The 15,083-nt window shown below is 42.0% G+C and overlaps 1 protein-coding gene across 2 annotated transcripts in view; it reads left to right on the top strand.

The window, feature by feature from the left end:
• ICE1 (interactor of little elongation complex ELL subunit 1) overlaps positions 1 to 15,083 on the top strand; it is a 55,221-nt gene that overhangs the window by 28,747 nt on the left and 11,391 nt on the right. For both annotated transcript variants that reach the window (XR_013764662.1, XM_079144917.1), the window contains exons 12-16: positions 842 to 1,254; positions 2,947 to 7,734; positions 8,892 to 9,060; positions 11,588 to 11,748; positions 14,296 to 14,486. Coding sequence is in view for 1 of the 2 variants with exons in the window: in XM_079144917.1 (XP_079001043.1) it covers positions 842 to 1,254; positions 2,947 to 7,734; positions 8,892 to 9,060; positions 11,588 to 11,748; positions 14,296 to 14,486 (5,722 nt within the window). In the remaining variant the exon portion in view is untranslated. The remainder of the gene's footprint in view (positions 1 to 841; positions 1,255 to 2,946; positions 7,735 to 8,891; positions 9,061 to 11,587; positions 11,749 to 14,295; positions 14,487 to 15,083) is intronic.

Below are 15,083 nucleotides of genomic sequence, written 5' to 3'. Positions count from 1 at the left end.
TGCTCAAATTTTTATTTCTCTCATTCTTTCTGCATTTTTTACTTATAATTCTTTTGAAATGAAGAGCTGTTCCATCCTTAATTATTGCTTAAATTGTTCCAGCTTTGGTCATTGGAACTCGTCCAGAGTGATTCCTGTGTGCTTCAGATATACTCCATCCTATTTAAAATGCTGTGCTTTCTGGCATCAAAGATGTTTTGATCTCAACTTTATTTTCTCTTCCTAGCCCTATAATCAGCCACTTCTCCAAAGAGCTCTGAATCCTCTGTAAAACACTTTTACATCTTTCAGATATTACAGTGATTTGTAATGATTTCCTGGACCCATGTGTCTTTGCTAGTAATCAGTACAACGAAGTTCACAATCTGTACCCCAAAAATAACTGACTTTTTACAGAAACTTTTCTGATGCATTACAAACCATTCATGTGAACTAGTTATGTCTCATTTGCGGCATGGGTAGGCTTGATATGGCTTGACTTCAGATCACTTTTCGAACAGAAGCTAGTGTCTGTCCCATCCTGTATGCACAGAATTGTTGCTCTGCCAAATTCCGCTGGTATATTTGGAAAGCGTCATAAAGCTTTAGTAGGTTAGTGTGGCCATAACCCTGCCATGGTCCTGCTGAGCTGGGTGGGTTCATCTCATCTGTTCATCCATTTTCCTCTCTCACTTTTCATAGGATAATATTTATAAATTGGTTCCCTACTAAAAAGTATTTCTACTTACTTGGAGTTACCATTGCAAGCATTTTTGAACTATTAGGATGATAACGTTTTTTCCTTTTAATTTCCTTGACATTTTAAATATTCGATTTTAAATATCCCACCCTCACCCCACAGGAAAACCTGCCAAAGAAGATACCAGGTCTGGAGCATCTGGGGAAGATGGCACACTACCTCCAGCACAAGGTGGTCCTCTCAGGGCCTCAGATGTGCAGACATGCCTCACAAAACTGTCCCTGGAGATGGAGGGTGACTTTGCTTCATGTGAAAGTGTGGACAGAGAGAGACCCGGCAGCACAAGCCACATTGTTGACCACGTTTCCGGTGAGGGTGGGAGTGCCAAGGTCTCGGTGCAGATTGCTGATGATGGTGACAGGACCGACTTGTCTGACCATGGTCAGTTTTTCGATGAAGATCTTCAGGCTGCAATTGACTTCTTCAAACTCCCTCCTCCTCTTCTGTCTCCAGTACCTTCACCCCCTCTGATGTCATCACATCAACCGGGCTCCTTACCTTCTTCACTCGCACCTGTGAGTTTGGTCTCAATTCTTCTTGGTGTGTTGTCTGTCTTAATATGGCAAAATGACTTAGGGAAGACTTCATTTTAGCATATTTTAAAAAGAAGTGACAAGGAGAAGTTAAGGTATGCCGGTTCCCTTTGGATTAGCATAGCTATGGTATGACTGTTTTTAGTGTGTATTATGGTCACATTCTTATCTCTAACCACAACCAAATTATAAGCTTCCTGTTGGATGGTTGTGTCTTATGTGTATTTTCATCACTCATGCCTGGGCGTAGTAGATTTGGGATGAATAAAGCATGACCGTGACAGCATGGAGTTTGCAGTGGTTGGAAAACCCCAGTGTAGCATCCATGCCCCCAGGCCTGTGCAGTTTCCCACTTTCAGTGAAGTTCATCATCTTTTTGTGTGTTTGCAGAATGCTTTGTGATAGCTTCTTTGTACATTTCCTAGGAAGTCACTCTTGAAGCACAATTTCATACCTTCTAGCTTAAGGAGCACATAAATGTGTGGCTTCCTGTAGGAAAAATCTGGCATGTCTGTTATATTCCAGACACTAGCCAGGCCTTGGCAGCATAGAGCAGCATCAGGATGTGGTACCTGGTTTGTCAGGTGGAGGTGGGACCAATAAAGAAGCAGGCACTTGCCCTGCTGGACTGAGCTCCACAGCTCTTGGAGCACACTCTGCCTGAGAGGACAGAGCTTATCCAGCCTGGTGGGGCGGAGACACAAGGACTTCTGGAAATAGGACCCCACGCCAGTTTTTAAAGAGTGAGCTAGACATTTAGGACCTGTGGGCATCTGAGTGTAGTAGAAGCCACCTGGCCCCTGATGGGTGTGGAAGGGAAAAGGTGGAGACCCAGTCGGAATCCTAGGGAATATTTCATAGGCACGCCACACAGGGAGGAGGGGAAGCAGAGGGGAGAGTGATCAGACCGTACTGCTGTGTAGTGGAAAGCCAGGAGACTGGATGGTCTGAGTTCAAAACAGGGAAGGACTTTCGCAGTAGTCGCAAGTTTGTGTCAGCCCTGGTGCCTTTGGTCCATCTTCCCTTATTGATATGGAGGTCAGGTGTTGGATGCCCTAGGGTAGAAGTGGTTAACACAGGTGGAAAGGGTCTGGATGGGAGGGTGGAGGCTTTCTGGAGCAAAGGCAGTTTCTGACTGGCTGGAGAACTGGATGGGGAGAACAGCTGTGTGGGGAGCAGCAGGAGGAGCCGTGGTGAGGCTTGGCATATAGGCAGGGTTGCGGGAGTGGGTCTGACAGCTGGCAGGGAAGGAGCTGGAGCACTGCAGCGCCGGCAGCCCCACACAGCAGTGTCCAGGCGTCTTTTTTACCAGAGATGAGCCCATCGGAGTTTGAAAATAAGAATATTAAAAGAATACACAGAACCCTGGACCCTGTGAAGTGGGGCTTGGGTGTTTGTTTTGGGAGAGCCATGAAAGTGAGGTGGGAGTTTCTAGGAAAGGCCAGGCTTTTTTAAGGAGACAGTGGAGAGTGTCCTTCCAGAAACAAGAGTCTGCCCACTCAGAGATTCAGAGCCTAGACAGCTCTTCCCAAGCTGACTTTAAGAATTCTTCAGGAAGCATGTGCTTTTCTTTTTTTTTTTTTTTTTTTTTTTAAAGAACATTTAATTGGTATTGATAATCATGATTAGTCTGTTGAATGAGAGTTTAACTGGTATTATTCATATTATTTTAAGGAAACCTACTTTGGAGAGTATACAGATTCCAGTGATAATGACTCAGCCCAGCTACAAAATTCTACTGACTCTCTTTCAGAAGATGATACAACTGAATCACAGGATTATTTTGGCTTATCCAGAAAAAGCAAAGGGAGTAGTACCTGGGGGGAGAAGCCCAAATCACATGAAGCTATCCAGGCTCTAAATAAATTGGGAATAAATAAAGTGACAACGGTTGAATTTGAGACTTTAACAGCAACACTGAGAGAACCTTCAACAACCACATCCTCTTTAGCTCGGGAAGAGCACTGGACAGCGTCATCTGAATTCACGAGCAATAGAAAAAGAGACATTTTAAATGAGGCAAAACGACAGGTGGAGATCAGGGAGTTGGTTCAGTCTGTGCAAATGGAGAAGACATCTCATAAGCCCACCAGAGGTCTCTGGGTTGAGAAGTTGTCGGGCAGCTTAGCACAAGAGAAGGAGGCGGCCACTGGGAAGTCAGACTTGTGTTATTCTCCCATTGGCAAGAGGCCATTAAGTGAACTCACTAGATGTGAAGGAAAACCCTTTTCATCCAAAGTGATAGGGTCACCCAAATCAGAATTCACTAAGTGGACACTTCCTGATGAAATGACTTCTGAATCAGACTGTGTAGCAAGTTCTGGCCGTTTTCAGAGAATATCTAGAGAAGTGACGAAGGAAAGAGAAGATGTGCAAGGGTCCACTGTGGGAGAATCACTTGAACCACAAGAGGACAATCCAAGGGATGTGATGAGTTTGGCAGGACTTGATGCTAAAGCCAGGTTCTGTTCCTCTTCTACCTCGGTCCCAGGGTCTGTCTGCAGTCATTCCCAATCTTCACGGTTAAAGTATGTTAATGACGCAGATATTCCAACTCAAGGAATCCCAACTGAACTACATCATTCAGAACAAAAGGTACCAACAAAAACTCTGAACACCTTACTTGTGCAGTCTGAGCCAGCAGAGTGTTCTGTACTAGAAAGCAACCTGAAGAAGAACACCTTGGGTGCTTCGAGCCCTGAATTGGGAGCATCTCATTTTGAAGAGCAGAATTGCTGGGAGAGAGAACATACAAGCATTGTAAAAGGAAGGCCCGAAGTCTACTCACTTTCTCAGTCGGTGTTTAGGAAGGTCACAAAAGAGGGGCAGTGTAAGACTCAAGATCCAACAGTTGAGCTCACACTGCGGAAGTCAGAGTTGACCTCACTAGTGGATCCTCGGGCTGGCTTGGTCAGGAGTGGCTCTAGTCTTGTTAAAAGCACTTCCTGGCACCATAGTGATTTGCTAAGGAGAGGTGGTGAAGAGAGTCTGAGAGCTTCCTCAGAACATGAACAGAAGACTAATCAGCAGCTAGAAAAGCCAGTGCCAGCGCTACAGAATAGAGGTTCAGCAGCCGTGCTTGAATCTCCCAGAGAAGATGACTGTCCAGTAGAATTCAAGGCCACTGCTTCATTGCTGTCTAATCAAGTGTCAGTTATCACAAAGCAGATAAGACCTGAAAAGATTGAAAGTGCTCACTTGGAACACGTGAGACTTCCTGAGAATGAGCCCACTTCAGCAGCAGAAAACTGTGGTAACGAAGCTGATGATGGTTCTTCTGCAGCGAAATGTGGAAAAGAGAACGAGGTGACATCAGACTTCCAGGAAGTGGCTGCCGTGAAAAGCACTTCACCAGAGGTTTCTGCCTCTTGTAGAAAACTAGATTTTAGTTCTCCAAGTGGATCTTTACCAGCAGAAAATTTTGATTGTACCACAAATAGTAAATTGTCTTTCTCACCTGAAAACATCTTCATCCAAAGTCAAGACCTTGTAAGGAAAGCTTCAGTGCAGGGAGAGGTGAGGAAGCCCAGGACCTCTCCTCACACCACAAATTCAGACCCCTGTGGGGTGGAGGGCAGTCAGCTGCTTCCGGCTGAAGCAAGGGTGTTGGGAAGTTGTCCTGTTGAAGTGCCTGGTGGAGTCACAGCAAGACCTGTCACTGAGGCCCTGACTGCTGCAAGCCCTTCTAGCTCACCACAGGATGTGCCCGAGCTTTCACAGCTGGCATCTGGAATGCCTAGTGGCCCCTTTCCAGAAGGCATTGTCACCACAGATGCTGCGTTTTCTTCAGTGTCTTGCAGAAAAGATGAGGAGGCACCAGCTCTCTCCCCAAGCAGTCTTCCTGGCACCTCATACTGCTACACAGGCATCCGGGGAGGAGGGGAGGAGGAGACCGAAGTGGAGGGGAGTGAGGCCTTCAGCTGCAGTGAGGGTGAGCATGAGGCTGAGTCCATGCTGGGAAGCGAACAGCAGTGTGCCACCAGCGACTTGGGGGAAGATTTGGGAGGTCCAGGGGCTGGTGCAACTGGACCTTCCCTAGAGATGGCTTATCTGACCTCAGCTCTGCAAGATTTTAACATAAGTACTTTCACTGACATAGACAGACTTTCTACATCAGAAGTTGTAATGTTTCTTGAAAGTTGTCAGCTAAAGGATTTTAGTTCAGGGAACTCTGTTTCAGAATGTTCTAGTAAAGAAACCCTAAACAGAGAAATGAACAAAGAGTTAAAGCAAAGTGGAAACTCTGGAGAAAAATGTAAGGAGCAACACTGTGAAGAAGAAACACTTGAGACCCCTGAAGAGTGGGTTGAATCTGAAGAAGATAACTGTTCTTTAAAAGATCCAAGCCAACTTCCTCAGTGTTCTTTGGAAACACTATCTGAGGTTCTTACCAAGATTGGGCAAGAACTGCAGACAAACTGCGAGGACTGCAGTGGTAAGGATAATGGTAATTTAATTCTTGTAGATATACCTAACAGTCTGACAACTGAAGAATTGAAAGAAAAAGCCCCATGTCAGCCAACAAGTAGTTCCACAGCCCACACCCCTGAACTGCCCCCACTTACCACCGCTGGGGACAGTAGAAGTGGCTCTCCTGTGAGTGATGGATCTCGTCCTGGGGACACACACGAGGATGCAGCCAAGACCCCTGACAGCAGGGAGCAGGGCCTGCCAGAGAGTGGGGGGCCGTTGGCCCTGTGCCCTGACTCCACAGAGCAGCCAAGGGTGGAGCACAGTTCTGGTGGGGAGGCAGAGGCGACGTTTCAGTGTCAGATATCCACAGTGACCTCAGAAGTTATCAACGTACTTATCAATAAGGATCAGAATCTTGTCATTGAAAAGGGGGACAATTGGACAATCATCAGCGGTGTGTCTGTCTCCCCAGATGTGGACCAGGTTATACTGTGTGACGCCCCTGGGGACGTAGCTGTTTCTCAGGATCAGGGAGGGCTAGAAGCTGGGTTTGTTTCAGTGACTTCTGTGGAAAAGTCCCCAGAGACCAGTCACACAGACCCTCCCTTTCAGGGGCCTCCTTGTGGCAGTAATCTTTCAGGTGTTCAAGAGGATGTTTCAAACAGTGGTCAGAGTACCAACTTTGATAAAAGTCGCTTGCGGAACAGACCTGTTAAGCCCAGCATATGGATCAGTTCTCAGATATACGATCAATCATTTGAGACTCAGAATGTTGCATCTGATCACACATATTATAACTCAAAACTGGAGCCATCTGGCAAAAATAAGAATCGGTCAAAGATGTCAAACAAAGATCAATCAAACAAACCAGTAAAGACTTTAGCATCAGGAAAAGGTGAAACTCATCAGAGTGAGGTTCCTCAGTTGCCTTCAGGTGAAAGAGGTAACACAAAAACTCAAAGAAGTCAAACTCAGCCCATTCTGGCAAATGCAGATACCTCTACTCCCACCGACTGTTCTCCCGACACACTGAGCAAGATACGGCAAGAGGTGGGCCCCCCTCTGCCTCCTCTGCTTGCTCCTCTGATAGCTACCCCTCCAAGGACCTCACAGCCACTCTCTCCTCTGGTATCAAGTTCTAGTCCCTCCCCACCTGCCTCTCCTGCTGGCCAGATTTCTCCTTCCTGTGAAACTCCAGTGCCTCCTGTGTTGTCCCCCTGGCCAGAAGACCCCCAGCGGACCTCTCCAGGGCCCTCTCCCTCTCCATCTGCTGCAGTGACCAGTGGCAGGATAGTGTCCTCTCCTTTGCAGTTCTGTGCAGCCACACCAAAGCATGCACTTCCTGTGCCCGGCAGACTCCCACCTGGTGCTCCTGGCCACACTGCTGGAGGAGGGCCACAGGAGAATTCTGTCAAAATCCTTGATACCATGTACCCAGAGTTATCTGCCAGGGCACGGACCCTCAACATCCTCAAGGGGAACATCCAGCTCTCCCGAGGTTCCTCTGCAGACTGTAAGGCCTCAACAGGGCCTGTCAGTGCTCTGATTGGCTTCAAAGCCATCACTTCAAAATCAACTGCTTTCATCAAAACAGGGGGCAGCTCTGCCAGTGGTGCTGGCCAAGGTAGGTCGAGAGAGATGGGGGCTCAGCAGGAGTCAGGTGGGAAAAGAGCGCTGTCAGCTTCCACACTGCAGAGTGCTAAGAGATTGCGCCTGGACAGTGAGTCCCCAGAACCAGAGTCCAGGGGAGCCCCTACAGAAGAAGTCCACCAGAGCCTCCCAGAAAGCCTCCCTCAGGCTGAAGCTGTCATGGCAGAGGAGGGTTCGGTCCCAGCTGGCAGTTCAGTGTCACGGTTCTCTGTCAGCCCTGAAGCAGCCGTGGACTTGCATGGCACGGCCATAGCTCATGCTCTCAAGAAAGTCGCTGAGTCTTCTTTTGACCTGTTACCTGTCATTCGTAGTCATGTGTACGTGGGAAACATCTCCAAAAAGCCAGTAATGAGAGACCAGGAGAAAGAAGTCGTTTATGAGTTTAGCACAGCCAAGAAGGTATGTGGATGCTTTTCTCTAAGGGAATTACAGTTCCTCACGGCAGTTGTCTTCTGTCACAGAGTGTAGATAACCCTGAGCACAAATTTTATTTCACAGGTTGAGTGTTATCCGTGTAATCGTTAGGACAAATTTTTATTTCTAGCCAACATTTTATAAATTTGAAATAAGACACTAGAGATTTGATAATTTATATTAATTAAACAACTTAAAATTTTAGAGAAAAACAATCTGTCAGAACTAAGATTGCATATTTCCTCTTGATCTTGTCATGTTTAAAGGCTTAAAGTGATTTCCTTCAGCACATCAGATTGTCATATAATAGACCCTTTTTTTCCTTGAACACCAGTATATACACTTTTAAGTGCTTGAGAGTTTTACAGAAAGACTCTTCAGTAATGGATGTCACAAATCAGACAGGAGCAAATGCTTTGTTTCAAAAGTGGAGGAAAGGGATTGTGCAGATTTATACATGTAGCTTATTAGGACTTTGATACTTGTATGTTTTCTAAGTATCCAGTGATGCCTCCTATAGGTGACTTAGGTGACTTTCAGGACTCAGTGGTTCATACTTCAGTGGTTATGTGTACATCCTCAGAGCCCTTGTGGCATAAATATTTTGTTGATTTGGATTTGATTGCTTACTTTCAGAGAGCATAAAGAGCACTATAAGTATCTTTGAAAGGGTATTTATTTTCAAGTGAATGAGTATTTCCAGTTGTCATTTCATGCTGCTCTTTCTGAGCAAGAAAAATGTCACCTAGTACTTTTAGATCTAAACACACAGAGTATATCAGAGTTTAGAACACAAGGAGGGGGATAGAGTTCAACTGGTTTAATATGTCCGTGCACGCACAGAGACGTTTGAGCAACACTGGGAAGTTAGGATTTGAGTTGTGGGAGTGAAACTAGATATCCAGAGATGTCCGTGCTGCTCTCTGGTATCTTAGTGTTACCTACCATAGGAAGAGGCAAGCGAGGGGATTTCTTACCCTGGACCCTACTTGGGCTTTCTGTGTTAGGGAAGTTTTATTAACTGTGACTAGCTGCTAATATTGTGCAACTTTTATTTTTCCAGTTTTATTTTTGCTATTTTAGGTGGGCTAAGTAGAAATACAAAATGTACATTACCTTTTCATTTATTTTTTCCATTTTAGCATTTGGCAGACTGCTTGCTTCACTCCATTCTCTCGGAGCTAAAAGTTCAGAAGACATCTAGGGACCACAGTTACATCCATGCCCTGTGCAGAGTGTATGTGGGCATCTGCCGGCAACTGGGAGACCTGGAAAGAGCTCGCTTGTTCTGCTACAGTCTGCTTAAGGAAGGTATGTTTAGATGGTGACATTTTTGTATGAGAAAAATGCTGTTGCTCTTTTACCTTATGCACAGATCTTTGTTTTTCAGCTGACTATCACGTTTTAAGATGATGTGTTTTGTGCATTTTATTCCTTTGTTGCTGCTTTAGGACCATATGTAGCAGCCCACACTGCTGTGCCAGGAGCTGGAAGGGGTAGCACATGAAAGATGGATTTCTAAGCTCATGAAGGAAGTGTGTCGGGGAGAGAGAGGAAAAGGCATGAGGCTGAGGGTTGTTTTAAGATCACCTTTTCCCTTTGCTACTGATTCTTTAGTTCCTACTCAGGAATTACTTAGGAATCTTTCTTCCTTGCATCACGTCAGCAGTGTTTTTAAATAGGGAAAAGATACACAAGTAGGACTTAGTAGTATATCAGAAACTCTGCTTAAGTTCTGCCCCCTTTATATCTGCATTTACTCTTTCTTTCATTTGTTCAGCAAACCTTGACGAGGTGCTTGCAAACACTTAGGGGTTCTGCAATGACCAAAATCAGACGCAGGTGTGACTGTCGACTGGTAATCAAAGACCAAGTAACATCACATGAACACTCTTTGGTTTTAGCAGTGATGGGTGCTTCAGAGGAGAGGGATGTGGGCTTAGCCCACGGCTGTAATGGCTTGCTTGTTCTTCCTCAGCCACAACAAACTCATTCTCACCAGGCTTTTGTTCTCACAGATTTCTCTTGGTTTCCCTCAGCTCTACTAGGGCTCACTCACAGTTCACATTCTTCCTTAGTCATTCTCTATCATAGCCTTATTCTCCTCTGTTTGCCTTCATATCATTTAATCATTGTCTCATACATCTTTTTGTTTGCCATCTCTCTCCCCCACTAGAATGTATAATCTGAAAGGACATAATTTGTCTCATTTACAGTCTGTTCTTACCCCAGATTGTTAGCACTCATTAACCATCTGTTAAATGAATGATTTATACTGTGGAAGGTGAATTTCATAGTCTGAGGAGTCAGGAAAATTTTTTGTTGTTGTTTATTTTTGTACCAGGGATTTAACCCAGGAGCATCTCCATCCCTTTTAAATTTTTTTTTTTTTTTTTTATTTTGAGACAATCTTGCTAAGTTGCTTAAGGCCTTGATGAGTTGCTGAGGCTGGCTTTGAACTTGTAACTCCTTAGGAACTGGAATTTTCAGTGTGTGCCACTGCACCTGGCAGAAGGAGTCAGGGAAGTTTTCTCAGTCTATTTAACTTTTGAATTTGAGATGTATAGATGTACAAGAAGTATATAAGTAGAGAGTGAAGAAGAGAATTCTAGGCAGAGAGCACTTGTGAAGTCCAGTGACAGGAAGAAATTCCATCAGATAAGCATAGGACTTAATTAACAGATTGAAATAGTGTATTGAATTTATGCCCTGAGCTGCCCACTGTTTTAAAATTTTTATAGATAAGAACAGAGGAAATGAAAAAGATGTGCCTTTAGGACAAACAGTATAAAAATCCGTATAACCACATTGGAAAACTTTTTTTAAAGAAATAAAATTGATATTCACTTATTATATGACCCAGGCATTTCATTCCTAGGTACAGTACAACAAAAATAGAGACATATCCTCACATAGACTCTGGTACAAATATTATACTAGAAGTGATTCATAATAGCCCATAACTGGAAACAGTATCCATTAGCAGGCGAATGAGAACAAATTGTGATCTTCCAAGCAACTGAGTACTGCTTGGTGGGACTGGAACAGCCTGCTAATGGGCAATAGCCACATGATGGAGTGCAAACCTCATGCTGAGTCAGGAAAAGAGTACACATTACACAAATCCATGAATAAATAATTGAGGAAAGACACTGATTTATTGTAGCAGGAAGCAGGTCAGAGGTTCTGAATTTGGGGGTGAGGGGACTTAGGGATTGGAGTCAGCAGTTTGGAGAAGGTGGGTATTGATTATGGCTGGTGGTTACATGGACTTATACCTATTTGTTGAAAGTCATCAAACTGTGTACTAAAAGTATTTTTTTATATATAAACTGTACTTCAATTAATTTAAAAAGAGAGACAGTGTCAAAGAAAGTATTTGCAGGAGAAATCTTGCCACTCATTATTCATTAGAAGAAAACTCTTCAAATCAGAAACTTTGTGTCCTGCACATAAGCTCAGCCATTGTAAATGCATTAAATTTACATTAAACACCTATCAAAAGAAGAATCTGAGTCTGGAAATTTGGAGAGAAGGTTCTTGGTGAATTTTCTTTGTTTTCAAGTTTTGGGCTTATTTGTCCTTTTTCATACAGTGCTGTACTTTTGTGCACTATGTTTAAAGTGTAACTAAAGAAAAGGAGCCAACGCGGAGGAAAAAAGGAATAGATGCTAAAATAGCTCCCAAGACCAGAGCTTTCTCTTGGCCCTCCGTCTGTACTCTCTTCAGCTTCAGGATGCAGTGTTACCAGGCACCAGTGAAATAAGTAAAATTATTCTTGTATTTTAATTTATTCACTTGATCACAGAGGTTTATTGTATTATTTTCTTTCTTGTAGATTTTCCAGAGTCTGAGAAGTTGACTCTGTTTATTGCCAACATGTGGCATGATGTATTTCTTTCTCCCTCGGTAATGAGTACAGCCATGCAGTTGGTTGCCAGGCAGCGTGCCAAGGGAGAGGTTCTGAACTGTTTGAGAGCCTTTCTCAATTGGGAAAAGGTGAGCTGTTTTTATTTCTTACAATACTGTTCATGTAAACTTTACATAGGTGTTATTATCTGGCTTTTTATTTAGTTTTTCATTAGTTCGTAGGCATTTAAGTTCATAGGCATCTTCGTATTAGATCCTTTAAAATATCATTTTATCCTCACCTTATGCATTTTTTTCATTAAGTGTTCACAAGACAGTCCAGGAATAATTGTAGAACTATAGATTGTTATTTTAACAGTTGGTTTTATACACCAACCCAGATTACATTACAGAGTTTGTTTTATGAATGATGAAATTCATACACATATATGTATTTGGTTCTGTAACATATTCTGCAAAATATTTGGTTGTACAATAGGTGCTTAGAGAGGTGGAAAAGCTGATACTTAAATTTCCTTTTGTAAGGCTTTTTCTGAATCTTAATATTTTTCTTTCTTAGTAGAATTTGTATTTGTTCTGAATAGGTGGTTCTTATATTACCTTTCATTAGTTTTGTTTTTCTTTGGCTATTAACATGTATTTGCATTTAGTGTGTTGGCATTTGTGTATTAGTATTTTTTTGTTTATAGATTTTATTTAATGGGATCCAGTTGATAATAGTGCAGTATAAGTAGAGATACTTTTTATTTAGTTTAAATGAAATCAGAGGGGTGAATTTTTATCTGCTTTTCTCTTTTTAATGAGCATATGTTACTTTTATCTTTTAAAAACTCAAATGACTTATGTTTGGAATTTAATTTTACACATTTTGCTTTTCTTAAGTACTTGTTGATGTCAGTGTTCATTAAGCTTTTATTTTTTATAAAAACGGAAACGGAAGGGTTACTGGCAGTTCCAAGTTAGGTGAATATTAAAAAGCAAGTCTGACTGGGTATGGTGGTGCACACCTGTAATTCCAGCAACTCAGGAGGCTGAGTCAGGAAGACCAAGAGTTCCAAACCAGCCTCAGCAACTTAGCAAGGTCCTGTCTCAAAATAAAAAAGGACTGGGGATGTGGCTCAGTGGTTAAGTGCCCCTGAGTTAAATCTCCTGTGTCAAAAAAAAAGAAGCAGCAAGTCTGTAATCACCTCTTCAGCAATCTGTCTAGACTAACCAAAGTGCATTCACATTAGGTACTGTCACAAATTCCAGTGGGTCATTTAAGAGATGACCTCACATGCTAGGGTTTAGCTCAGTTAAAGAGCATGCTTGTGTACCATGCACAAGGTTTTGGGTTCCATCCTCAGTCAAGACAAAAAAAAAGATGAAACCTCTCTCCTGACTCCCACCAGAGGACACCCCAGTCACAAAGGCATCCCCCTCCAGAAGGAGTATCCCTAATTCACAGTGCTGGTAACCAGAAATGTTTCAGGTTTCATAGTGTTGTGGATTTTTAAATACTTTCATAGACTTTACACTGTGAATATCCCTAATCTGAAATCCAAATTCAAAGTGCTCCCAAACCAAAACTTTTTGAGCCCAGGTTTTGTGTTGTATGGAGAGTATGTGTGATTTACATATGTATTGGTTTTTATTAGAACTTGTATGCAGTGCTTATGGAAATGTCCAAAGATGGTACAAGTGCTTTGGAAACTAGGCAGGCAGCTTCTTATAGAGTGAAGTGTATTCTTAAAAAGGGCCCAGCAGTTCTCCTAGGTATTGCTAGAGAGAAGTGAAGTTATATCCACAAAGATGTGCACATTAATGCTCACAAAAATATCATTCATAGAGTGAAACAGACATTATTACCTCATGTACATATATGACTGCATGGCTGATGTGATCCTACAACATGTACAATCTGAAAAATGAGAGATTACATTCCATTTATTTAAGATCTATCAAAATGTATAAATGCCTTCTGCTGTCATGTACAACAAATTAGAACAAAATTTTAAAAACCCAAAAGCTGGCCTTAACCCCGATGTCTATCAGCAGGTGAGTTGACTATCAAGTAGTGGTAAGTCCATATGACGATTGCTTCTCAGCGATAAAAAGAAATGTTCAAAGTACTAATACTTGCAGCAATATGGATAAATATCAAAAAGCATCATAAAGAAACGTGAAGGAAGCCAAATGTAATTGTCCAGTATTGTCACATTCAGTTTTGTAGATTTCTGAAAAAGGCAGACTGGACTCCAGTATCATATGAACAGAATTTAAAGATGTTTTTAAAGCTCATTTTGGGTTTTTTTGTTTTTTTTTTGTTTGTGTGTTTATTAACTGATGTTATAACTTTAATTCTCTGATTTGAGTTGGTGGAAAAGTGTGTTCCTGTCTGAATTACATACACCTAAACTCTTTTCTACCTGATTGAATTCTGCATCCTGCCTTGTAGATTTTTTTTTTTTAAACCTGTCCTATCAACTACCATTCTGTAATCATTTTATGCTAAGCATTATGACTACAGAAACAGTTTGTTATTCAAAATGTGATTGAAAAAGTTGTTTTTTAAGATAAAATGATAGTCATCTGATGCATGTTTTAATGTTTGAGATTGCTAATTATACATTTAAGGTTTACTGTATTTGAGACTCCCATTTTATTTTTTAATTCACTTATGTTTTTATTTGTTAGAATGCACCTGTAGATGTTGGCATCATGGTTTCTAAGCTGCTTTTGACCATACAGCTATGTCCAAAAACAGAATTTCAGTCCAGTGAGAAGTTTGGTGAAGACTTAAGTGATAATATTTGGGAATACATTTTTGCCATTGATCTGCTATGCTGTCATAAGAAATGGATTTGGACACATGATAATATCATAAGGTTAGCTATTTTGCTAACTTAAATGTAGCTTGTTTTAACTGTATATTAGTGTGTTGAATACTAAATTGTAGGGGGTTTTTGGTCTTTTTTTTAATATATAAGGCAATGTTTACAAATGACAACATTTTTACTGAAATGAAAGTTAATAAAACAACTCTTAAAATATCTGTTATCATCACATTCCTTTGCTTTATTTTTCTTCATTACATCTCACTACTTCCTGTTGTTATTTCTCACCAGGAGAAATGACTCTCAGAAAGCGAGTAGTTTCTAGTTCACGGTTGTGCCCTCAGCATGTAGATTAGTGCCTATACAAGGGAAGCACCCAGCAAATATGTGTTGAATAATGTGTCGCGATTATTCACAGAACATACAGATACTTTGGAAAATTCTCAGGGAACAGAAGTATTCAAAAATAGCAACTTTTCATGTGGGAGAGAATTGAGCCTGATGCTTCAGGCAGCCATCATGTCCAGTAAGTTAGTTTTTTTCTCCATGCCTGTCATTCTGGCACTAACTCTGTACCACCTCTGGGAGAATGGAGAAAATCGTCACTCATATAATTTCCTGTAGGCCTTAATTTTCTTGTAGCATTGT

Source organism: Sciurus vulgaris (assembly GCF_902686455.1).
Source record: "Sciurus vulgaris genome assembly, chromosome: 6".
Classification (NCBI taxonomy): domain Eukaryota; kingdom Metazoa; phylum Chordata; class Mammalia; order Rodentia; family Sciuridae; genus Sciurus; species Sciurus vulgaris.
Note: the sequence above shows the minus strand (reverse complement) of the source record. Positions and strands in the feature narration are given on the sequence as shown.